This window comes from Sylvia atricapilla, chromosome 1 (assembly GCF_009819655.1).
Source record: "Sylvia atricapilla isolate bSylAtr1 chromosome 1, bSylAtr1.pri, whole genome shotgun sequence".
In the NCBI taxonomy this organism is placed as follows: Eukaryota; Metazoa; Chordata; class Aves; order Passeriformes; family Sylviidae; genus Sylvia; species Sylvia atricapilla.
The window spans coordinates 182,617-208,985 of NC_089140.1; the positions used below are offsets into that span (position 1 = coordinate 182,617).

Below are 26,369 nucleotides of genomic sequence, written 5' to 3' on the forward strand. Positions count from 1 at the left end.
AAAACAAAGTGCAACTACAGGCAATGCTTATTTCTAATCCATGGGACACCAGTCTGACAGACTCAAACGATGCTCAAGGTTCCTCAGTCAACCACTGCAGAGGGGAGGCCTGTCTTAGACTCGGTGCATTTCAGATGCAGACAACTGCAAAATAGAACTAGAGAGCTGCCCAACCCTGCATATCATCAAAGCAACGATTCCAAGAACAAGGACTTGAGCTGTTCTGCTATGGGATACCTGGGCTGGACTGCAGGCAGACACGTGATTTGGAGCAAGGTGCCAGGACAGCTGCAGCACCTTCAGATACATAACATTATTTCCTGGTTCATTTTGCAGCAACTGTTAGTTTCAAAGGCTTGTACTGAACCCTCTTCCTCTCTGAATTACATCTTTACTTTGGTTCACTATAGAAGCTTATTGAGTGCTGTGGGACAGGATGACAAAGAATAAAGTCAAATCTCACTTTTACCAGTAGCTAACCACAGATGCAGGCTTTGAAGAACGTGGCTGCCAGGCTCATCTCTACCTGGACAATTTGGTGTCTTTGGTGTCAGAATGCCTCCCCATGCCTTGCAGACTTCCTGTCAAGCTTTGGGTCCCTCTTCAGCAACCAGAGACACCAGAATTTTTCAACACAAAACCCATCGGTACTCTGAGCATTGGGAGAACAATGCACATGCCTTCAACTGGGCCCCTGAAGTAGACAAGCTTTTCCAACAGACCCTTGGCCTGAAGCAGGTATCCAGCACAGGCCTTTTAAATTATGGAAGTTTGGCCAATTTACAAGTCAACAGAAATAGGTCCAGGTGTGTGAGAGCACACTTTAACCATATGGTATGCTCTCAGGTCTGCTACTACAGTTAGCAGTTTTAATTACCAGCGACTGTGTGCACACAGAGGCACGATGGTGGTTCTGCATAGCACATGGGAAATGGAGGGAAAGACAGATCAGAGAGGCTCGTTGCTCTTTCCCACCTCAGCACAAGCTGTTTGGACAAGGAGTGCTCTGAGCCCCAAGTCACCACTGAGCCCCGCATGAGAAACACTCCAAGCCCCAGGCACCCACAGGACCCTTGGGTGCACTCTGAGCCAGCAGAGCTGCCCCCCAGGCAGACCCTTCCTACCTTCTGCTGCTGTGCTGGGGCCATCAAGCCGAGTTGTCCCTGTGCTCTTTTTCCTGCGATGCTTTTTCCTGTTGGCATGTGGTGACGGAGGCGGCTCCAGCTTTGGGCTGGCGGCACTGGAAATGTTTGGGCTGGAGCTGAGCGAGTCGGCAGTACCGTTAGCTGGGGACAAAAACAAGGCAAGTCACATACAGTGGGGACAGTGAGAGTCCTCTTTCCAGAGACACTGAAGTGTTCTGGAGCCAGCCCTGGTACTTGGCTGGCCCGACCTCCACGACTCCATGTGACAGGGCAGGACCTGCCCCACTCCACAGCACAGGGCTGCTCCACACTACTCCAGCTCAGGGCTGGCAGCCCCTTGGGCAGTCAGCCTGGACCCAGTGTGCACTGGGATCCCCCCAGTATGATCACACAGGGACAGCGCTGGCACCCACGCAGCCAGACCTGCAGCAGCACTTCTGGAGCAGCCCCAGGTCCCACCATTAAACACATGTTCCTGGGAAAGCAGTTCCCTCACAGGGCAGTGACTTCACAGGGCTGGACAAGCGTTTTGGGAAGGCCAGGCCCAGAAGGTGGTGCTGGCCTCTCTGGGGCAGATCCAGGCCCCAGGATCTGCAGAGCCTCTGCAGAAGCATCGCCCTCCCAGCGCTGCACTGCCAGACGAGGTGACTGGGGTTGCCACACTCAGGAACCTGAGCATGATGGGCTCAATAGGCTTCCGATACGGAGCTGAAGAAGCTGCATCCCCAGCAGCAACGCACCAAATTTATCCTCAATCATACTGTTCCTTACAATTAATAGCAGAATTAGAAACAATCAGGGAGCTGCCTAATTACTGTCAATTAGAGTGCGCTAATCAAGCTCCGATCACACACACACACGCTGCCGCTGCACTCACCATTAAATGTCAAATTTCATTAGAGACCAGCAACAAAATCAAAAGCCTGACATTCAATTTCAGCAGCACACACAGCGCAGGCTTCCAATCAGCATAAAAATGCAGACTCCGGGGAAGGCAACGAGGCGCAGGAGCCCTTGCTGCACTGTTAACCCTCTCCTAAATCCACTCCTGCCTCTCCAGTGTCCACCCACCCCAGGGCACAGACAGCAGTGCCCAGGACCTCTGCCCCAGCCACCTTGCCATCCTCTGGGCCACAGTCCAGTGTGTCCCATCAAGTCCTGACTTCCCACTTCCATGTTCCGTGGCACCTGGAGTTAAGAAGGGAATCACAGCATTGCACAAGGGCAGCAGCTCCAGCACTGGGATGGCAAGGACCTGCCAAGCCTTCCTCCCACCCCAGTGTGTCCTCTGCTCCCTCGGTTCACCCTGGTTTAGTCAGACTGGTTTTTGGGGCATGGTCTGTATTGACAAACACCAACAGGGGGGTGGAGAGAGGCACAGAGGGGCACAGGCCAGGAGCTGCCCCAGGCAGGGATCGAGGTGCAGCTGGTGTCCCCCACACAGAGCTGAGAGAAGCTGCAGCATTGGAGCTCTCCCAGCTCTGGTCTCTCCTGCACTGGCACATACCAGTAGGGTGTTTCTGCTGCTATTTATCCATGGGGAAATAGCTCACCCTTGACAATTAAGAGAGATAAATCTAATAAAATCAGACTCCAGTTTTCTAAATATAAATCACTGATCCTGCTATAGGACTGTGCTTAGAGCAGGTGTGAAGCACCTTCAGCTCCCAGCCATATGTCACAGGGGACCTGAACTTTCTTGTCAGCGGCTATATACGTGGTGCCTCCATCCTCCCTCTGCTGCCCAGCTGCTCACCAGGATGCTCCCTGGGCCAAACCCCACACCTGTGGCACCCTGCCCCACTCCAGGCTCAGCGAGACATGTCACACATTTCTGCACTCCCCCTCCTGTGGCCTGCCAGGAGCCTGGCAACTCCTGAGGGCCTCACATCCCTGCTCTTACTGCCCAGCAGCCAACACCAGAGCTGGGGACTTGCAGGGCCCCTGTGGGATGGGGACAGGATGGCAATGGGGTGGGGGCAGCACATGAACACATTCCCTCTGCTAGATCAGGCATTGCTCGCTCTCTCCTTCCCCAGCAGGACAACTGAACCCCTCTGATTCCCCCAAGGACTTCCAGAGCCCCACCTCACCAAGGGAACCTCTCACAGGCACCCCTGGGACCTCCTGGGCTCTTCTCCAAACTAGTTAGCCTCAGGGGAGGACCCTGGGACCCCAAAGGTGGGCTGCAGAGCTCTTGCATACAGGACAGATTTAGAATGTCCTGGAGCATGTTTGTATGACTGTATGGCCACATCCCATTGCTCTTCCATGTACTCTCCAGGGCACAACCAGGGCACACAGCCTGTCCCCAGGAACTGGGATGGCAGCCTACAGCCTTGATATGTGCCCAAAATGAGCTCTGAGCACAGGAAAATTCCTCACCTGCCCTGCCATGCCAGAACTGGAAACACAGCAGAGAGCTTGGACTCTGGCAGAGCTGGGGTCCAAGTGTGTTGCAGGACAGCCTCACCCAGCTCAGCTCCTTGATGGAGGGGTGGTTGTGCTGCTCAGCTCAACACACCCTGACATGTGGAAAGCGCTGCCCACCCAACAAATCCCCCCTCCCTCCTGACACTAAGAATCCACTTCTGTCAGCTGTGGCTGTGGGGGACACAGGGCAGGGACACAGCCCTGGGAGCTGCCTGGGACCCCCAGGGAAGGGGCCCATGGTGTGCTGGGGGCCCTCCAGAACAGCTGGCCCTCTGCTCAGTCTGTGGAGCACCAGCACAGGGCAGTGGGAGCTGACAGTGGGTAAACAGCCACCAGCATGCAGAACAGTGAGCACTGAGATGACATCTCACCCCTCCATGTCACTGGCAGGAGCAGCAGCACAGAGTAACGGGATGGCCTGGATTGGAAGAGACCACAGCTCACTCAAGTTCCACCCTGCCATGACAGGGACAGCTTTCCACTACCCCAAGCTGCTCCAAGCCTCATCCAACCTGGTCCTGGACACTTCCAAAGATGGGGCAACCACAGCTTCTCTGGGCACCCTGTTACCTCACCACCCTCTCAATAAAAACTCTCTTCTTTATATCTTGTCTAAACCCGCTCACTTTTAGTTCAAAAACATTGTTCATTTCCCTGCTACAACAGACCATGCAGATCTGCTCTCACTTGAGTCTTCAGTTACTGTGCACAGAAGAGGAAGATGGCTCCAGGTGCTGAGAGCATGGGCAGCTCCTCCATGGACAGGAACAGAAGGACAGGAAGCAGAGGGATGAGGGGCAGAAGGACAAGAGGCAGGGTACAAGGGACAGAGGGACGGGGGCATGGACTGGCTTGCTCTCCTATGCCACCCAGGGAAGGGCAGGGAAGGGCAGAGCAACACACAGCACGGCCGCAGCAGCCCCCAGCTCCAGAGGGGCTGCGGGGAGGAAGGATGAGACCTGCCACGACAGCTCCTGGGGCAGGAGGGAACCGGGGCAAGGAGCCGCAGACCCGACATGTGCCAAGGCGTGTGCAGCGCTGTGTGAGGGCTCCAGACCCGCTGCCGTGCGTGCCGGGGCTGGGTGATCCCACTGCCGGTGCTCCCGGGCCCCACGGCCGGGCAGGGCACGGGCCCTTTCCCTGCACTGGGACAGGCAGACATGGCTGTGACCACACGGGACAGGCACACACGCACGGGGACAGGCACACACGCACGGGGACAGGCAGACACGGCCGTGGCAGCACCGGGACAGGCAGACACACACGGGGACAGGCACACACACGGGGACAGGCACACACACCGGGACAGGCACACATGCCCGTGGCCGAGCCCTCGGCCCGTGCTGCTGTCCCCGTGTCCGTGGCGAGGGGGCTGCCGGCACATCCCCGCTCAGCGCTGCGCCCTTCCGCTCCCCTCGCCCGCGCTGCCCCATCAGCAGTAACAGTCTGATTAATTCGCTTCCAGCAGGGAGCTGATGGGGCCAATGATGGAGCCGCTGCATCAGGCGCGCTGAAATTGATAGTTTTTCACAGTTACAAATGAGGAGCCTCCTCAGCTGCAAATGGCGCCCGCACAGTCGGACTCCGGTAATGATCATAAAGAGGCTCCTTTAAACTGCGAAAGCCCCTGGGAGCGGGCGGGGGGGCGGCTGCCGCGCTAATGAGAACTACAAGGGGCGAGCAGGCATGGAAATGGCTCCTCCACTCTTGATGTGCATTTAACTGCTTTTTTAGTGCGGCGGCAGAGCCAGGAACGAAGGAGTGATGAATGCAGCACAAAAGCATTTATTTTCCAATTCGGCAAAGTGGCTACGTTGGGAAATGTATGAATTATTTTAATTCACTCAACTGTCCTGAAACATCACTGAGAGCGAGTGAGCGTGGGGGGAGGGGGCGGGCCGCGCTCAGTGTGTGCTCCAGAGACAGGAGTCACTCCTATTCCTTCAACTGCCCCGAAATCTGGGAGATGGGGCTGCCAACAAGGCGCAGTGATGGAGGAAAGCAGCGGTACCCCAGCACGGAGAGCTCAGAGCAGGGTCAGGGCAGAGGGCTTGGAGCCATCCTGCTGCAGAGCAGTGTCCCTTGGCTGGAGCTTCTCCGTGCCCTGCAGGACTGCTTTTGCCTGGCTGGGACACTGCCAGCTGATTGTCACCAAGGGGAACAGCCCCAAAGAGGCCCAGAGGCTGCGTCTGACTCTCAGGGGCAAACTGGGCTCACAGCCACAGGGCAGAGCTCAGAACTGCCCTGAAATGAGCTCCCCTACCTGCTGCGGCTGAGGGGAGAAGGGCCAGAAGAGAGGGGATACTCACAGGGGTTGGGGCAGCTGCCCGGGATAGCCACAGCCTCGTTCCACTGGTCTGCACTGGAGACAGAGTAGGAGCGCTGGTGCATCCCGTCTGGCTTGGAGCTGAAGCCCACGAGGTTGATGCCACTGATGGAGCGCTCGGAGTGCAGGGAGGTGCTGCTGGTCGAGTGGGGAGCACCTGCCAGACAGGAAGGAAGCATGGGCTGACTGCTGCCTGGAAGCACGGTGGGACAAGGCAAAGCTGTCCTGCACCTGCTGCCAAACTCCAAAGGGTGGCTCCGAAGGAGGACAGGCTCCCTCTGGCTCTCCTCTTCCAAGGGGTGCTGGTGCATCACCCAAAGGTGCTGACAGAAGAGCCCAGCACACCCCACTTCCCAGAGGGACCCCCAGCTTCGTGGATTGCAGTGCAGCACCCCGGGATGCACACCTGGGGATTTTGGCACACAGGGTCCCCACAGCTGGAGTTCACAGTCATGATTTCCACTACAGCCTCTGGCACCTGGGCAAACCCAAACCCATCCCACAACCAGCACACCCACTTCCATCTCTCCACTTTCTGGTGTGTCCCTGGCAGGAAATCCAGCCATGCTGGGCAGAGAGCATGAAATCACACGGAGGGTGTCAAAGGAACAAGCAGGGGAACAGATGTCTGTAAGGTGGGGACGGCAAGTGGAAGCTCCTTTTCCCACTAGATCAAAACTGCTGTGGCTGAGCCCAGGAACCTGAACCCCCAAGAGAAGTGGTTTTGGGACTAGAGGCTGTCACACAGGACAAGATCACTCAGTGGTGCAAAATGGGTCAAGTGTTTCTGGACTATAGGAATACCCAAAAAGTCCAGAATAGCAAACAAAACGGTTCTGACAGGGAGCACGCCTCCTCCCGTTCAGGCAATCTGCCACAGGGGACACTGGCCCAAGGGAGCCCTCTGCACCTGCACACCACCAACCCTCTCCCACGCTCCCCTCAGGCCATTCTGCTCCAGCCACTGCACAGCAAATGCTCTGGGAGCTCAGGGATGAGAGAAGGGGCCCCATCCCTACTCTTCCTTCCCTGCCCGGAGGCACATACAGTGAGCTGGGACTCTCACTGCAGCCCACCTGGCCGTGGCCCAGGGCAGGGCCACAGAACAGCTCCAGATGCTGCACACCCACAGCTCCAGCCCTGCAGTCATGATGAAGCTGGGCTGTGAGGAGCTGAGCCACTGGTCCAATGGGACTGGTACAAGTGAGAGCCCTCCATGGAAGCAAATGAACACCTGTGGAAGCAGGTCCTCAGTGGGAGCAGCTACACCCAGGACAGCTCACTTGTCTACCTGTGTGAAACCAGATTCACTTGGCTCTCATGGATCCCAGCATGGCTGAGCTGGAAGGGAGCTCTGGTATCATCCTGCACAGCCCAGCTCAAGCAGAGCCCCCCAGAGCCAGTGGCCCTGGACTGCTTCTGATGACTTTGGAGCATCTCTAAGGAGGGAGAGGAAATAACCTCCCTGGGCAACCTATGCCTGTGCTGCATCACCCTCTGCAAAGAGCAGAGTCCCACAGAATCCCACGTGAAGCCCCAGAGTTCATACATAAATGTGTGTTTCTGTCCCTGCTGTTTCCATAAAAACCCAAGGGATGCTATTCAGACGTGCCCAAGCATAGCCAGGGCTGCTGAGTGCCTGATGGGACAGCTCAGGAGTCCAAACACCCCCTCCAAAGGCAAGTGCTTTGGAAAGGAGGGGTGACGTGCCCACCAGCTCTGCACCAGGCATGCCTGCCACCCACCATCTCCACCATCACCACCATCACCACCATCACCACCATCATCACCCCCACTCCTTCATCACCAGCATGGCAGGTACCTCCCACCCTCCTCTTCCCTGTTCTCATCCTGGCCCAAATGCCCTTTCCCTGCAGTGGTATGCAGGGATCCCCTGTGAGCCTCGCCTGCAGACCCCGCCTGCCAGCAGTGCGGATGGAGAGCCTGCTGGGACACGTCTGCACCCCGAGCTGCCAGGACCCTGCAGCCCAAACTCCTGCTCCCTGCTCCCTGTGCTCCCACGACCCTGACCCCAAGCTGCCAGGACCTTCCTGGCAGAGCCCTGCCACACTGCCTGCCTCCAGCCTGGCTGCTGCATGTTCTCCCTCCCTCCCCTTGTTCAGCGCCACAGAAACACGTGTAAAACCATGACACTGACTTTGCCTCTAATTAGCCCTTAATTTACAAGACACACTCGGAAGGGTAATTAGCTGGCGCTCCGCTCCTGACTGCTGCATCCATCTCCTCTCTGCCTCCTCGTGGGAGGGAGCCTGCTGCTGCTGAAGCAGGGACAATGCTGCTCTCCTGGGACCAGGATGAGCTTGGTCCTGGGAATGGTGCTGCTGGGCTGGGGTGGGATGGGATGGGGTGGGATGGGATAGGACAGGATGGAAGGGATGGGGTGAGATGGGGTGGGATGGGATGGGATAGGATGGAAGGGATAGGGTGGGATAGGATGGAAGGGATGGGATGGGATGCTCAGAGCTCAGGCAGTGTCTGCCAGCACCAAGCCCCAAGAGCCCCCAGCCCGAGTTACAGCCACAGAGCAGAGGAAGGTGAAGAAGGGAGAGCAGAAACAGAGGGCCTGGGAGAAGCTCCTCCTGCAGAGGGGAATTCCTGCAGGGCCCTAGGGAATGCAGACCTGACCCCTGTACCCCCACGAGCCAGGCCAGGAGCCCCACCCCACCAGGCCATGCCCTTTCATCACATTTCTGAGGAGAAGCATAGGCTGTCACAAATGCCAGTGTTTCGTTTTGAAAGAAGGAACAGCTTCCATCAGCCTCTGCAGCCCTCCAAGCTCCTGCACCTCACTCCAGCTGCATGGAGTGAAGGAACTCCCTCACAGCCCAGCCACTTGCTCACTCACAGACCTCACACTGTGCAACTCTGGCTCCTCCAACGGAGCTGCTGGGTGGTCCCAGCAAGGCCAGAACTCTCAGGAATTGCATCCCTTTGGAAGTGACACCTTGGCAGCTGCTGGAAATGTTCCCTGGAAATCGGGTAAGTGACAGGTGACATGTAAAGACTATCTGCCTCTGAGCCAACACCTGCAGGAACTGAATCCCCAAACTGCTGACAGTTCCCCAAGTCCCTCTCCCAGTCACTATTTCCTCAATCCCCACAAAGAGACTCTCACATGGCTCTGTGATGCCTTTTCAGTACAGCCCAATTGATGATGTGGCACTGGATGGAAAATTACCTACAGCCAGAATGGCCTTTTCCCAGGCATGACATGTGGCAGCCTGGATGCCTCAGTGAAACACCTGGATCAGAGCAAACTGGGAATTGTTCATTAAGGTGTGGCTGCCCAGGGAACAGGATAAAGGGGCGTGAGCCAAAGGGGCACCACCAGTCAGGAAGGAGATAACTTGAAGAGTCACTTGAGGATCGTTTTAGGATCTCTTTAATATTTTCAAGAGCAATTTGGCAAAAACCCCACAGGGTCTGAAATTTCACAGTTACAAATGGGGTGAAATTTCCTGGAGACATGCTGGATGCTGCTATCAGGCCCCTACAATGTGGAGGAAACCAGCTTTGGCAGAGGGAATGGGCTATGCTGAATGTTAAAGAGGTACCAGCTGGAGAGCACTTTGAGGATCCCCCTGGGACTATGGCCAAGTACAGGACAGGTCTTTCCTTTGGAGAGCCAAGCCCTGCTCCCTCACAGGCAGAGGGATGCTGCTGCTGCAACATGGTGCAGAGAGAACAACAGTGTGTGGCTCAAGATGGTGATGGAGGTGCTCCAGGATGGGTGAGGACATGGCATGGAACAAACCCTGCTTTCTCTGGTACTGCAGAGGCCAACAGTGTAGATTAATGCTATTGACTGTCTGCCAAATGTGTCCCAAGGAGTCATCACTCTGCCCCTCAACCACTTGTTGCTAACACATCATCATTTATTCCACATAAAAACCAGGATTATTGTGAGTCACCTTGGTGTACTGGCTCCCCAGGGCCTGGAACACAACTCCAGCTAGTGGGAAACCTCCCAGAAACCAACTGGTTCTTGAAGGGAGATGAGAGCCAAGGAGCCTGGAAGAGGAGGTGCCTGCCCATGAAAACCCTGCTGGGGAGCACATAACTCACCCCCCACGCCAATGGGCCAGCAGCTGCCATGGCAGGAAGGTGGTCATACTGGGAGCCCCTGTGGCCCCTGTTCTCAGAGCCACCTGTGCCCCGGCCCAAAGTCAGGAGTCTGTCAGGTTGGTTTCTAAATGAAGCAGCACGTGCTGTTACCTGGACATTGCTGGGTCGTTCCTCATGGACAATTTCCAAGAGTCCAACACATATGGGCTGGCTCCTACCAACCGGGAGGCCCAGGATGCAGACGTGTCATTTGAAAACCATCACCCTCTGTGTTCTCCTTGGGAGCCGGCCACCATGCTGAGCACCCCCAGAGGCGTGGTGGGGCACGTTCTGGGGGACAGACTGAGGTGTTCTTCCCGTTCTGCCGACAGGGAACGTCTGTGTGGAATCACTGATCCCAACTGTGGCCAACTGAGGTTTCCCAGCCCAGCTCCGTAGCAGGGCCATCAGGATCTGCCAGCTTGCACACAGCAGGAGCCATTGCCTTGCACTGGGCCTCACAGATGCTCTGACACAGGGAATCTCCCTCCTCTCTCAGTGCTGCCCTTGCAGAGCACGGTTTTGGACATCTGCACATGCTAAGGAACTAAGTGACACCCCAGCTCCTACCAAAGCTGACTTGTGGTGGGTACAAACCATCAGGACAAAAAACTGCATGGTGCCAGTGTCTCTGGGACAACTGAGAGCCTGGGCTGGCTGTGGCAGCAGGATGGGGAGGGCTGGCCACAGCACTTCCCACTCCCCAGCCAAGGCTCCAGGACACACAGGCTGAGCCAACGCTTCTCTACCAACTCACCTGTGGCTTAGAGGGCAACCGACCCCTGTACAGCCTTACCTGGAAAAGCCTGGGACTGGCTACCTCCACGACACTCCAAAATCCTCACTGAGAGCACACTGCCAGCCCAGGAGCTGCAGCTGCTCTGTCTGCCTCCAGCCTGAGCTCTGCCTGCACCAAGTCCCCACACCACACACAGCCCACGCTGCCAGCTGAGGCACCCCACGTCTGCCCAAGGAGCAGCTCCACGGCCAGGGAAGGTGAGCTCTGCAAGGAAGAGGCGGATTTGTGGAAGAGCAGTGGCAGACCTGGGGCCAGGGAGTGCCAAAAGAGCCCCTAGACTGCCCAAGCTTTGCTGCACAGCACAAAGTCACATCACAGCTCTGCCCCTCCGTCATTCCTGCCTGAACAATGACGGATCTGTCAGAAAATCTGATCCCGACTTAAATTTTGCTGGTGCCAGAGGGATCACAGTGACACTGGGTAAGGGGTTAATTGCCTTCACTGCTGAAATTTGGGCCTTATTTCTGGCCTGAACTGTCTTCCTTCTGCCACTGTCACGGATCCTGGTACGTTTGATCTTAGAGCTCTCGCCAAATTTCTGTTCCTATAGAGGTATTTACAGATGGTGTTGAAATCACCTCTTAACCTTTTCCCCAATAAGCTAAATATATTGAACTCGTCGAATCTTCCTACAGGATGATTCTGAGAGCAGTTCCTGGATTTTACAGCCTTCCCTGTCCATCATTTTTCATCTCATCCTTTGGACACATGAATCCATTAACCTCAGCCCTGTGGGAGTCTCTCCATCCCAAAACTGACTGTTACCATCCGCACATGGAAAATATCTTGACCACATCTTCTACAATTCCTGAATTAAGTAATTCAGCCTTGCCGATTCCAACATGTCCACATCTCCTACCTGCTGTTTAATTTGCTGCCTAATTACAGCTGGAATATGAAGAATTCATCATTCTGTGCTGAGATACATCATTTTGCCTCTTCCCAAACACCAATACAAGTGCTCACTGAACACTTTGCCTTTTTTCCTTATTAACCGTTCTATTATTGCCACGCAGAAATGAAAGAATGCTGGGGTTAACATTCATTAGTTCCTAATAAACTTGAAAAAAACCCTTTCACAGTCTGTAACTCCACTGGTTCCTGTTCTGCATCCTCTTGTGCAGCCCTGGCAGTGCAGGCTCCTGTGCCAGCCAAGGTGGAAGGTGACCTGGGACATGAGCTCCTGGTACTGGATCCATCACTTTTATCTGTGTGTTATGTGGAAACTCCATGGAACATGGAATAGCTGAGAATTAGAGGCTTGGTGAGATACGTGAGCAGTGACTGTTCTCATGACTCTCAGGCTGAACAACTGCCACTCACCCAGCACTGGGCAAAGATGAGTCTTTGGCACGGGATGGTGGTGAAGGAGACCACACTGCACATCCACACCCGGCTGCAGAGACCAAAACAGAGAGAGCACAGGGAGGACACGGGAGCTGCCCTGTGCTCAGCACCTGGAGCAGGAACTGAGACACAGGAGTTGAGTTTTTGCCAAGTAAAGCAGCTGTGAGAGCGATGAAATGGAGGTTTTCCTCTGGGAGAAGGGAACAGAGGTGAAGTGACAGACTTGTGCAGATGTCCCCAAAATGGGAAGCTCTCTATGGGGTGGGCAGTGTTGGTGTCCCTGCCAGCTGGGACACCCCTGTCCCCACAGAGGAGATGGGAGGTTCTCCCCAGCAGCTGTTCTTTGCCAGTGCTCTTCCTTCATCAGTGACTTGTTCCCAAATTCCTCATCAGCACTGTTAATTTGCTCTGTAGATGTGGAGGGCATGGAGCGTGGTCCAGGGCAGTGTGAGGCCACCAGGCTCCCCCTGAGCCCAGAGCAAACGGTGACACAGCCTTTGTGTGAGTCTGGGAACGCCAGGAGCTGGAACACTTCCCATAAAGCCAGGAGGGTCACTTTGAAGGCTGCTCACCATCAATCACTCGTGCTGGATGTGGGGCTGGAGTGCTGGCACGGGGCTGAGTGGCAGCAGGAGCCTCCAGCTGGCTGTGCCAGGCCACACCAGAGCCACCAGCCTCCCACCGGCTGCAGCCTCCAGCTCCTGATCAGCACTTACCCATTACTTTATCATGTTGCCCTGAGTTTGAGCACTTTTGATCACACAGACACAGCTGCACAAACCACAGCAGCACCATGCAGCCAGCTCCCTTCTGCCCACTCCTGCCCCTTCTCACTGTCGGGACAGAGAATGGACAGTTCACATCTCCTCCCCAGCAAGACTGACAGATTTTTAAGCAGTACAACCTTCCTTTTAACTTTCTGGTATCCAGTAAAATATTCTTTTAAAACTCCTAATTACACTTCACATTTTTCTCCATTTAAATTCCTTCTCCCAGAAGATCTGTCACGTAATTGCTTCCAGCTTGGTGAAATGGGCTCAGATACATTTTTGTGTGCATGTGTCTGTGCATGTGTGTGTTTAATACTCTATTTCTGATCTGAATTTCACTCTGCCTGAACAATACAGCCGAGGCACTACTGCGTTGAGTTTGGTGATTGGCTGAAGTGGAGGTGAGAGCAGTGGTCTCCTTGGGAGCTGCTCTGCTGTTCAGAAACACAATCCACAAAGTCCACGGAAGCTTTAGTGCAACTTCATAAAGTCCTTCAGTGACTTTACTACAATCATGTCATTTACTCTCCAACACAGTACAAAGAATTATCTCAGAAAATTATCTCAAAGGTGCTGGGAATGAGCAGCAGAAGCAGATGAAGGAAGTGTTCTAGATGTGTGTTCTAGACCACTCTCCTGGTCTGTTACTGTGAAGAGAGAGATGACTCAGAGTCCCTGCAGAAACCTGGAATCACAAGCTGCAGGAAATCTGCAAGTAACACAACCCAGAAGAGATCCTGAGATCCCTGTGGTGGTGGTGGGAGATGGACACTCGTGACAGGCAGCACTGACATGGATCCCTGTTTGCATGCATAGGTGGAGCAGGAACCTGGGTCTGAGACAGAACTGCAGGAGGGAAGGAAGCAGAGCCAGGACTTTCTGGGTTTGCTGAGAAGTGTGGACCTGGACCAGCACTGCAGTGACTGATGAAGAACAGCCCCTGTCCCCAGCTCCCAAGTGCAACTGGGAAAGGGCCGTGTGGGGACACTGGAATTGCTGTCTTTTCCTACATAACTCCAGTTTCTAAAACCTTTCACTCAGACAAGGCTTTATCCACTGCTGCCTGCTTTGTCCACAGAGACTGCTTGGTGTGCAGCACATCCTCCTGGGGTGCAAAAATTCAAGGGGATGGAGCAAGCCCTGCTCTGTTTGGAGAATAGGATGGCTCTGACCCTTGCCTGCTGGTGATGAGCTTCCCACGTTCCTCTGGGACACCTCCCTGTCCAGCAGCAGAGTGCAGAGCCCAGGCCAAGGGCCTGTGTGCTGATGGCAGAGGCAGGTCCAGATGGACTCACACTGGAGTCGCTGCCTGTGGCCAGGGATGAGCTGGGGCTGTGTGACAGCAAAGATCAGAACTTTGTGGCCTGTAACGTCACTCCCTGGCCACTCTCACTCCTGCAGCACAAGCCTGAGTTGTGTGGATGAGACAGCTTGGTTTGCTGAGAAGGCTTTCAGCCCACCTTTGAGAACACTGGCCACCCGTCCAGCCCAGCCCTCCTTGGCAGCAGCAGGCAGGTTATTTACAATGAGATTTTCACAGGTGGCCACTAATTACACCCCTGTAGCTTTTCCAGGTGCCCCATGCAAGGCACCTGAGCCAGATGTTCCAGCAAACAGGATGCTGACAGCTACAGCCACAGCCCCCAGGCCTGGCTCTCTGCCCCGTGCCCACCTGGCTGCCCTGGACACCTCGGCCAGCCCTGGGCAGGGCTCTGATCACCATGGCACTCTGCTGCCATGTGCTTCTCCCTCCCTGCTCCTCACCTCCTTCCCTTCTCCAAGGCCATTTCCCTGCTCAGCCCTGCACTGCATGGCTCCTTAGTGATCCGGTAAGGAATAAGTATATCAACTCCTAGTAATTATCTCTAATTAGGGTTAGTGATTATACTGTTGGGTTGGAGAAAATCAATCTGTTTTTCCACTGGGGAGGGCAGGTAGAGCTGGGGTGTGGAGGGAGGAAGCACCAGCAGCTCCCTTCGTGCTCTGATCCCCTCCATGAACCTCTCCCTGCCTGCACAGCTCTGGAGCTGCCTGTTCCAGGAGCAGGAGCCGTGTGTGTCTCCACACACAGCTGGGGGCTGTGTGGAGGCACAGTGCAGGGGGCTGGAGCTGCAGAGGCTCCCCAAAACAGCAGAGACCTGAGGACATCCTACATCTTCTCTGGGCACAGGGCTCGCTCAGCAATGGGGCAGGGACTCCTCCACGAGCCCAGGGTGCTCAGAGCCCCACCCAACCTGGCCTTGGACACTTCCAGGACAGGGCAGCCACAGCTCACAACTGAAAGGGCCTCAGGACCTCAGAGCTGAGTATTAGCTCTGGGGACACAGGATCCAACCCACCCACCACTACAAAGCCCCAGAAAATACTCTTCAGGTGACTTAGAGCAAGCCTTGCCCAAATCAGCCTCTAACAATGTGTTCCTCCTGTTCTGACTGCCCGGGGCAGACTGAGCTCTGAATGACAGGAATGGTGAAAAAGAGATAAAAAAACGCCAAATTCTTGTGAGAGAAAAAGCACTTCTTGGGCTCCAAACTGGGGGCACAGAATTAGCAGATGCTTTTGACACTTTTGGCTTCACCTTCTCTTTGTCTCGGTATTCCTTCTTTAGAAAGAAGTAACAGCTGAGGTAATCAGGTTACAATGCCTGGAAATATGAAATTCATCCTAACTGTAGCATATCCTAGCAAATAAAACCCTGAGCTGACCCAGCAGAATCTCAGCCCTCCAGCCTTCTGTCCAGCACTAGAACCAGGCACCAAGGGCTGCTGGTCCTTGTGCCATTCCTGCCTTGTGCCATTCCACTCGGCTGCAGCCACACTCCTCCTCTTCCCACTGAGTCCTGATAAATTTTAGCTTCCACTCAACGCAAAACTTTAAACCAACAGCTCAAGCCCCACATTTGGATTCATCCTCCACCTTCAGACATGCAGATAAACATTGATAAGAGGTTACTGTATGACTGTAATGGTGAATGTATAATATTTATAATATACATATGAATTTGCAGTATTTTATACATGATTCATGATGCAAAATATTAATTACAGATAAATTTTAGTAAATCTCTCATCTCAGCTTCATCTTCAGACTACAAACAATCCTTTAACATATTATTGGGAAGGGCAGAATTCCCACACAGAGGAATAGACAGACCCTCACCCTCATCCTTTCAGCTCGGCATTCCCATGTCCGAGTTACAGAATCCCAGACTGGTTTGGGTCAGAAGTGACCTCAGAGACCATCCACTCCCAGCCCCTGCCCTTGGCTGAAGAGCAGTGACACTGAGGCTGAAATCACAGCTGGAGGGAGGGAGGGAGGGATGGGGGCACATCCCCACAGCTGGCACCGACCCAGCTGTGCATGGCACTGCCCCCACCCCGGTCCCAAGCAGTACTTCAGGCTGAGGGGAGGCACTGGGGGCTGCTCTGGCCTTCACTGTGCTGCCCAGCTCACAGGGACCACAATAAAGAGCAGACAGGACCCTGCCTCTGAGCAGAACACACCGAAATGACTCGTGGTCGCCGTGGAGCCACGCACTGGGCCTGGAACAGAGCAGCCACGGGACTGCAGGCAAATCCCAGGAACAGCAAAGTCCATCCAGCTTTCCCTGCAAAGTGTGGAGCACAGGTGTAACTTGGGATGCTCCTGGACACATGGCAGGGCAGGGTGGCAGGAGCTGCAGGGGAAGCAAAACCAACTTTGTTTCGGAAGTCAGAACTGAGCTCTCCCTCCCGAGTCCCCAATTTCTATTCTTTTGTAGGTTATTAATGACCCTGCTCTGACCTGAAGAATCTGTTGCGCAGCCACAACCAGGAGAAAGGTAAGAGATGATCCACCAGGCTCCCGTCTGCCATGACCTGCACCACCCTGCTCTCACTGCTCTTCTTCCCTCAATGTCATTGTCCCCCACAGCGAGCAGCGGTGTGCCAGGGAAACAGGTTTTCCCTTTTCTTTGTTAATTCTTCCCTCATTACATTTGAAATTCCACAATCAGTGTGCACTGTAATTGTCGAATTTGATGCTAATGATTAATGAATTAAACATGGATCCATCAATTAGTCCTCGGAGAATAATTCTGCATAAAGCAGCGGATAATGTAATTACAGTAACAAAGATAATGAGATGTTAACATCGACGGAGCCCGACGTGACATGATCACAGCAGGCTCAGCAACCCCGGCCTGGGGGAGCCAATCCCTCACTCTGCAGAGGCAGAGCATCGGGGGGCAGGGGCTGGCGGGGGGCCCTGGCACCGCGGTGCTCCCCTGTCACTGTGCCCTGTGCCACCGCTCCGGCCACCAGCCCTGGAGGCCACATCAGGGCTGTCAGGATGGACCCAGCCACGGCCCCGAGCTGCCAGGAGACCCAGCACTGGCCCTGCCATCCCGGGGTCTGGAGCTGCTGCGGCCAGCACAGGATCCCTCCCGCCATCCCACCGGCACAGAGCCCACGACGGGCAGGCTGCCACCCTGTGCAGCCAGGAGTCAGTGCCAGCACACAGAACTCGGCCCAGGGACAGCCAGAGCCTCCTCACCTCAGAGCAAACAGCAGCATCCACCAAGCTCTGCACCCCAAGCAGCGCCTCCACCCACCCTGGAAAGCGCTCTCCCTGGAGGGATGCAGGAGTGATGCTGCAGCAGCTGGAGGAGGAAGAGGCCTCACCCCAACACGTGTCAGACCATGCAGACTGTTCCTCGGGCTGAAGGGAACTCTGACTGTGAGCAGTCCCCACCCCAAACTCTCCAGAGCTCGAGCTCAGAACCCTGTGCTGGCCCCAACTGGCCCGTCGTGCTCAGCCTCCCCTGCACTGAGGATGCAGCTGCCGTCTGCTCTGCTGCACCAGTCAGCAGCACATCCCACAGGAGACTCATGGTCCCCAACAGGCTGGAGAATCCCCCATGAGGCCCCCAGAGTGGAGCAGAACCTTCCCCTTTAGCATGCTCTCTTCCCTCTTGTGCTCTGGCTCCCCCACATTTGTTTCCTTCAGTCCCATCCCTGTCTGCTGCTGGGAACACCTCCAATTGCTGCCTGCAACCACAAACATCTCAGCAGTGCTGCAGCCCCCTCCTTCACTTCTCTTCACTTCCCACTCCAAGGCAGGCTTCCTAGTGCTCAGCTCTTGACATCCCCTGCCATCACAGAGCTGCAGTGCAGGGCCAGCTGGTGTTCTCCATGCACAAACCTGCAGAGGTGTCACAGCCACGGGGCCAGCACCTCCCTGTCCAGCTCCCTTTGCTAACACTCTGGAGCAGGTCCCCACAAACCTCTGGGAAGCAAGGACCCAGGGCTCAGCTGGGCTGAGGCTAGGCTCTTGGAATGACACTGTCTCTTGTGCCACCATCTTTCCTCCCTCACTGAAGTACGTTTTCATCCCATTTGCACCTTGATACGAGCTGCCCTTGTTCCTTGAGCCAGAAACATGCAATGCAGCCCACCACGAGGCCAGGTGAACTGATAACCATAGCAAGGATGCACCTGGGGCCTGTGAAGGAGAGGGCAAGAGAAGTGACATTCCAGTGGGAAGAAGAGCAACAGGGATTTGAAGGAGGCACCTGACCCAGCAGTGCCACACCTCTAGTGAATACCTGCCTTCAGGCCATAGCACCTGTGAGCTCTGGCAGGAGATCTGATCCTTCCTTTCCTGCCCTCTCCAGCCCAACCACTGTAGTTCCACCCCTGCCCTTGGATGGCACCTTCTACCTGACCAGTTGCTCCATGACCTGTCCAAACTGGCCCTGGACACTCCCAGCAACGGGGCAGCCACAGCTTCTCTGGCCAGCCAGTGCCAGGACCTCACCACCCTCACATGGAAGAACTTTCTAGTATCCAATCTAAACCTCTGCTCCTTCAGTGTAACATCATTTCTCCTTGCCCATCACTCCAGGCCCTTGTCCAAGCTCCCTCTCCAGCTTTAGACACTGGAAGGGCTCTAAGGACTTCCCCAGAGCCTTCCCTTCTCCAGGGTAACACCTTCAGCTCTCGCAGCCCATCTCTGTAGGAGAGGGCTTGGAGCATCTCCATGTCCTCCTCTGGACAACAGGAACTCATCCAACACAGAATAAAACCAAGCTTAACTACAACAAGTGAAGTTGCTTTCTTGAACGGTTTAAATACTTGGGCACAATCATGACTGAGCTCAGAGCCCCCAGTGGTTTCACAAACGCAAGCCCCTTCCTCATTGTTACTGTATTTAGCTTGAAGCTGTCTATACCTGCTTTGGAGTTATTCTGAATCCTCACCAGAGCACTGCATCCATGTATTTCATCCACATGCAGTGAAAGGTGAGATTTTATTTTTTTTCTTCTTCTCCCCTCTACACCCCTGGTCTTTCCTCACCCCAGGTGAGGACTGTGTGTGCAGTGGACATCAGGCAGTACACTCACTCACCTTTGTAGAGTTCAGGTCACGGGGGAACCACAGACACTTGCTCTGAACTCTAACCACTGGCACCCTGGTTTTGCCCAGAGACTCCTGGAGTAAGACAGCAAATCCTTCATGTCTCCACAGTTTGTGTCCTCTGAAGATTAACTTGTGACTGGCAAAGAATTGCAAACTTTGAAGCGCTTCCTCTCCAGTTCCCAAAATACATGTCAGATGAGAGAAGCCCAGTGGATGCAGTAACAGCCTCATCCACAGTCCCAAAGGTGGACAAACTGCGAGGTCACTGCTAATTTGAAGACAGGCAGATCCTCCACCAACTCTAAACCCAGCCCTAAGCGTTGCACAGGGATAAGAGCACATCACCTCAGAGGGTCTGTGTCCCATCAGTGCACTTGGTGACTACATCCACTGCTATTGGGCTTGGAGGCATCAGAGACAGATTAAAAAATTCCTCGGAAAAGCCTTTACTGATTGTGTACCAGAAGAAAGACCTTTCTGACACTGCAGACATACCTGAGCCAAGACAGGACCCACAATATGTGCTTAAAGCTGCTGTCCCAGTGCTGAGCCCTGTGTGGACACCCACTCTGGGAGCCCACAGCCCTGCTCAAGGGCCCAGGGCAGACAGCCAACAGGGATCCCAAAGCCACAGACCCCACATGGCAACTGGTGCCACAGGGTCTCACCCCTGCACATACACCCAGCAACACCCACATCTCCTGAACTGAAAACTGGTCTCATTCTAAAGGCTCAGGCACTGCTAAGTCCAACTGCTCTCCAGATAAACTATTCCAACATTCATTTCCCCCCTGCTAGGAAACTGCATCTCCTCTCCCGTGTAAACTGCTCCAGTGCCCTGCTCCAGCTCTGTGGCCCAGACTGAAGGGTCTCATGCTGCACTCACTCCCTGGCACTGGTTTTCCAGCAGCAGTGATCAGTAATCCAGGTCCATCCCAACCCACTCCCGTGAGCCCAACAGGACCAAAAGGACTGCTGAAGTAGGATGTGGGGTTAAGTGAGCAGCTGGTTTGACATCAGCATAAGCTCCTCTGTGGTTTGAATCCTTCCCCAGCTCTGATATCTCTCCTGTCAGAGCTCAGACAAGGCATCTCTGACACGCAGGCAGGGAAGTGTCCCTGTCCAGAATCAGGAGCTGTCCCCACTGGGGAACACTGAGCGTGGGTCGTGAAGGAGTGTCAGTGTACAGTGGAGAGCCAAGGCAAAGACAGGCACAGCTGCACAGCCCTGGTCACAACAGACAGTTTGTCCACAGATGACTTCTGACTTGACAAGAACAGCAGTCTGGGTTTGGGAGGGCTGGTGATGTCCTCCTTGGCACCATGTGAGCAGTGATGTTACTGTGCCCCTGTCCGTGTCTGTGTGTGTGTGATGCCAAGGAGTTCAGCAGCTCCTGGCACTCACCCCAGCTGCATCCCACCTCCCCTCAGCCCTGGGACTGAGGGGCTCTGAAGAACTGTGCTGACAGCATTTCACCACAGGGCAGAGCTGGGGCACAGAGCAGGAATGAACAAGATGGAGATGTGTCACCCAAGCTCATTCTCAGTGGCAATACTGGATTTGGAAGGATTTCTGTGATCAGCAGCACTACCAGCACTCAGCATCCCAAACAAAGCCTTTTCCATAACCTGTGCACCAGACTGTGCCAACAGTACCCGGGAAGAAGGCAGGAGGAAACTGCCCACCCTGGACAAGGACACCAGCCCCAAGGATGCAGTAAAGGCTCTGGGCAATGTGGGCAGGAAGACCCCAAGTTCAGCAGTTCCCCCAGGCAGGGTGAGAACCTCCCACAGCAGCAGGAGCAAGGAGGAGCATGGCAGGAACTCTGTGAGAGGAGGAGTGTCACAGGAACTCTGTGTGAGAGGCCAGAGGGGCAGCCAGCCTCCCAGTCTCACCTCATCACACTCTGGGGCAACTCTTCAATGTGCAAAGAGTGATGATCCCAAACCAGATCTTCACCATTTCTCCAGGGGAAAAGTGAGAAGGAAATAGGGTCCCCAAACCAGAAAGAAACAGAGGACAACTTTTCAGGAAGCAAGAGCCTTGGGATTTTCTTTGGTTTAGGGAGCAGCAGCTTCCACCACGCTCACCAGCCTCCACACTCTCCTCTGGGTGAGGAAATCCCCCAGGGGCTCACACTGCCAGTTAAATCCTTTGGCATTCTTGTGTCCTGGACACCAACCAGCACAAAATCCTAAGAGCAGCTTACCTGTGACCTGCACAGAAACGCTAACACCTACCAAAGGGACTCGCCAAGGCTGGTGAAAGCAAGACACTCCAGAAAGGGCTCTGTCCTCAGCTCAGCAAAGCCAGGGGCTGCTGAGGCATGTGGAGGGATGGCACCCCCACAGCTCCTACCTGTGCCTCCTGCCAGCTGCGAGCTGCTCCGCTCCTTGGCCAGCCCGTTGGCCTTGGGGCTGGCGCCGGGCGCTGCCGTGGCCCTGGGGAGCCGCTTGCCCGGGACCTTCACCGTCGTCCGCAGCAGATCGATCTCCTTCCCGTGGACGTTCTGCATGTAGTCCTGCAGCACAGGCAGAAGGTGGAGGGTCAGCCCTGCCCCAGCCGAGCACCCCCATCTCCCCATCCTCAGAACCAGCGCTGGCCCTGCCCGAGGCCAGGACAAGCCATTGGGAAAAGCGTGGCCGGGGATCAGAGATCCCATGGAGCCAAAGGGCAGGCAGCTGGCCAGCACTTCCCCTGCTATCATCCCTTCTTTAATCTCAGCACTCAGCTGCAACAGCATTAATATAATATAATATAATATAATATAATATAATATAATATAATTACAGCATAAGCAATGGGATACCTAAAAATTCCCTCTCAGGTCACAGCTGGGGTAAGAGAAACCCAAACCAACAGAATTCAGGTAAATCCCTTGCTCATTCACCTGCAGAGCTTCCTGTTATTCAAAACTTGCTGCTTCCACCATTTCTTCTGGTGGACAATGCATTATCCAACCAAAACCCCAAGTGCAGATTGTAACTATCACTCTGCTCTGTCTTCCAGGAGCATCTCAGCTTTCAGCCAGCATGAGGGTGCAGGCTCTCAATCTCTCCTGAGCATTGTGCCCCTTCCTGTGCCTCCCACCCCTCCCTGCTCCGTGGGGCACTGTGGTTCTTCCCCAGCCCTCTCTGATGAGGCCAGCTCCTCCTCAGGCTTGTGCCCTCAGAAGAGGAAGACCCAACCTATGTTACAGAAGGGAACTGCTGGTGAGATCCCGAGGGAGCAGGGACCAACACTGGAGCTCAAGGCTCTGGGAGAACAGGGAGATGGGGACACCATCCCTGGGCTCCTGTGCTGCCATCAAGAGAGGAGCCACAGCTATCCATGGAGAGCTTGTGGCTGCTGCAGGGGCTTGGGTTTACTTCAGTTCACAAGGAGGTCACCAAAAATATTAACTCAGAGATGGTCCCTGTCTGCTTCCACATCCAAGAAAATAAAGACATGAACAAGCTTTGTTTAAGAGCAACAATCCTCCCATCCTGGACCCAAAAGCAGGTGACAGGGGCTGCACAGGCCAGGCTCTGCACTTTCAGGTAGCTATTTGCAAGGGTCATGGTCTCCCAAGAGCACCTTAACACCTTGGTCTGAACTCCTCTCTTTCCACTGACCCTCATGCAGGCATCCTGCCCTCACAGCACACCCAGACCTGGGGCAGCACATCCCCATGCAGACATCCTGCCCTCAAACCCCAGACCTGGGGCAGCACATCCCCATGCAGACATCCTGCCCTCACAGCACACCCAGACCTGGGGCAGCACATCCCCATGCAGACATCCTGCCCTCAAACCCCAGACCTGGGGCAGCACATCCTCCCATCCTCCCAGGGCCAGGCCTGGCTCAAACCCTGGCACTCCCCACACAGAGCCCTGGGTGACTGACACCAGCAGCCTAAGCAAACAGCACAGCAAGCTGCTCCCAGCTGGGTGTGGACCTGGTGACAGCCCTGGGCAGGGACCCTCGGAGGGGCTGGAGGATTTTCCCTCACTCAGCACAACCGCGGCGGTCGCCGGCTGCCTGCCGGAGCGAGCGGTCACTGGCGCTCGGCTTTTATTACCTACCATAAAACAGCAATTTCTTCCCAAGCCTCCTCGCTAATTACCCAGCCAGTTCTCTCATTTCATTTTATTACTGGAATTAACAACGAGTTCAAAGCGTGGAAAGCTATTAAGATGTGTGATTAAGCCACATTCAATTAGTTTCTACAAACAATTTAATTGATGTTGCAGATAGAATTAACAGAAGGTGATTGTGTGAATGGCTCCACTGGCTGCAAAATGGGAGCTGCTTCCCCGGCTCTGTGCAGCGCGGCCTGGGCTCAGCCACGCACCTTCCCAGCAGCAGAATTCTCTCCAAGGCTTTGGGGAAGTGATGGGAAACTGTACCAGGCTCTTCACACAACTTCTTCTTTTCCTGTCGCTGAACACACCGACAGAAAGATAGAAATATAGATGCAACAAGGAAAGCCCTGCTGAATCCAGGGATCAGGCCCCCAGCACTCCTGCTTCCATTTCCAGGCATCCTGCTCGTCCCTGAAACCACCAGCTGCTCGGGTAGAGGCAGAGGTGGCACCTCAGGGCAGGAGCCCACCAACTGCCTCACAGCTCCCGAGCATGACTCTGGGCTGGTGGGTCAAGGCAGATTTGTTTCCAACAGGGAAGCAATCCCAGGGCCAGGGCCAGCTCACCAGCACACATTTCACCGACCTGTGACTGCAGACCTGTAGTTTATTCCTCACTCTGGCTGAGGAAACTTTCAAGTTGGGCTGGAGGTGCCACGATCCAGAAACAAGCTGAGTGATAAACTCTCAAAAGCAGAGCGAAAGATGCAGAGCTCCACCAGGAAGCTTTGGCTGGTAAAATCAGCACTGCCAGAGCCAGGCCCTGACCTCCATCCAATGGGGCACAGACACATCCTGGCCAGATGTGTCCTGGAGGAGAAAGAAATTAGGGCTGGGGATCTCTGAGGTCCTGACACTCACCCCAGAAGGGACAGGGAGAGAATGTAACAGAGATGGAAGAGAAGACAAGCCAGGAGCTGCCCTGACTCATGCCAAGGAACAGCCACTGGGAACACAAAAAGAGCACAAAAATGCTCTGGGGCATTGAACATCCTGATGGACAGGGAAGACTCTCTTCCTGCAAGGCTCAGCCTGCCCGCAGGGACCCCTCTGCTGCATCCAGAATTCTGCCATCCCCCAGACACATGGCAGCACAGGTAGGGAAGAAGCTGGGACTTCCCATCCCAAGGCAAGAACTGGATGCTGTACATCCCCTTGGCTGATGCTCTGTGGCTTGTTCCAGCCCACAGCTCCCCTCACCCCATGCCAGCCAGCCTGGGATCTGCTGCCACACTCAAGTGACAGAAGAGAACCTGTCCATCCTCAGGAGCACAGGTTTGTTCCATCCCTAACTGTGCTCTGCTTGTGTCATCCTGTGAAAAGACACAGGAGCTTTGCCTTGGGCCACAGGATACAAATCCATCACAGCACCTCCTGATTCACTCTGGAAGATGGGGAGGAGCAGATACAAGGGGAGATCCTCCTCTGCACTATCTCTTCCTCCTGCTTGTCCCTGCACCTTCCCCTGCCAAGCAGGTCGTACACCAGAGGGAAAGGGAGGCAGAGGCTTTGCAGATCCCACAGGCACGCTGCCAGAACTGCAGTACACAGTGGGACACAGTGGTGGGTGCCAGGGTCCTTTCCCCAGCCCCTAGGCAGGCAGTGCCACGGGGGAGCAGAGGGAAGCCCAGCCTTGCTGCAGACAGGCTGAGCAGCCCCATGCTCCGTGCCCACGTGTAATCCACCCTCGCTGTAGGTAAACACATCCAGCAATACAGCTCCTATCTCAGGTGCAAGGTTCAGAGCTCCTCGTGGAAACTGGGCAGGAAAGGCCACACTGGCATCACCCTCAGCAACAGGCTGTGCATCACCAGTGGCACCAGCTGGAAGCAAACCAGATTTTTTCCCTGGGCAACACAGTAATGAAATGAAACACTGAAGTGCAGGAAGGAAAGTGAGTGGCATCAATCTTGATCACTGCCCAAGGAAGGAATGGTAAAAAAGGGGAGAAACCTGGTGTGTGGCAGCAACTGAGAGCAGCTAAACAGTGCAGAAATTGCTCTGCCTCCACAGCTTATGGTAATAGCATGGTGATTTCCATGGTGGAAATATGATAAGCCCATACACACAGGTGCACTGGTGAGCACACACAGAGATGGCAGGAGCCACTTCCTCTTGGCTTGGTGCTCCAAAGACCAAAAATTGGGCTTACAAAGCTGGAGAACTGCAGACTACAGCACAGTACAGGAATTGAGGACTCTAAGAAAAAGCTCCAACGAATTAGAGAAAGGAAATGCAATGGTTGGGTCTCCAGTTCAAGGACAGCCGAGTCCAGGGGCTCCAGAGCTGGAAAACTGAGCATGGTAAACCCTGAAGTGAGGGTTCAGGGCTAACAATGAGGAGAAAGACTCTGGAGCTCAGGGCACTCCAATACCACACATCTGAGGAGATCAGGGACAGACTGAGGCCCTGGGAACATCCACAAGAGCTGCAGCACCTTGTTGTTCTCCTTGCAGCCCCCTAAACCACCCTGTGCCCCCCTGCCATGCCCGTGTGTCCGTCCTGTGGCAGCACGTCCTTGGCAGAGGTGCTGGGTCTGTGTCACAGGTGTGTCTGTCCGTGGCTGCTGCTGCAGCAGCAAACTGTGCTCAAGAGGGACTGGAGAAGAAGCCATTAGCCCCACAGTGGGGAGGCGACAGAGATGGATGGGGCGGCAGCTGTGTGCCTGAGCCAAGCGGCGAGGAGGATCAGAGCGGCACCGACGGCAGCTCAGCTCTGCACAGGCACCAAGTCCCCATTACCCAATACCTAGCAGCCAGGAAAATTATTCCACACCCAAATGGCACCATCAGAGATGGCTGCAAGGAGCTCTCTGCCTGCTCCTCATCCGGCTGCAGGGAAGGTCCTGCTTTAATGGACTGAGCAGGAGAGAACTGCAGCTTCCCAGCGTAACCCTGCACAAA

The 26,369-nt window shown here is 54.8% G+C and overlaps 1 protein-coding gene across 2 annotated transcripts in view; it reads right to left on the reverse strand.

Annotated features, from left to right (window-relative positions):
- Positions 1-26,369, reverse strand: part of AGAP3 (ArfGAP with GTPase domain, ankyrin repeat and PH domain 3) — a 109,337-nt gene that overhangs the window by 13,486 nt on the left and 69,482 nt on the right. For both annotated transcript variants that reach the window (XM_066312978.1, XM_066312968.1), the window contains exons 11-13: positions 21,702-21,864; positions 5,888-6,061; positions 1,125-1,286 (exon numbers count right to left, since the gene is read on the reverse strand). In XM_066312978.1, the coding sequence (XP_066169075.1) occupies positions 1,125-1,286; positions 5,888-6,061; positions 21,702-21,864 (499 nt within the window). The remainder of the gene's footprint in view (positions 1-1,124; positions 1,287-5,887; positions 6,062-21,701; positions 21,865-26,369) is intronic.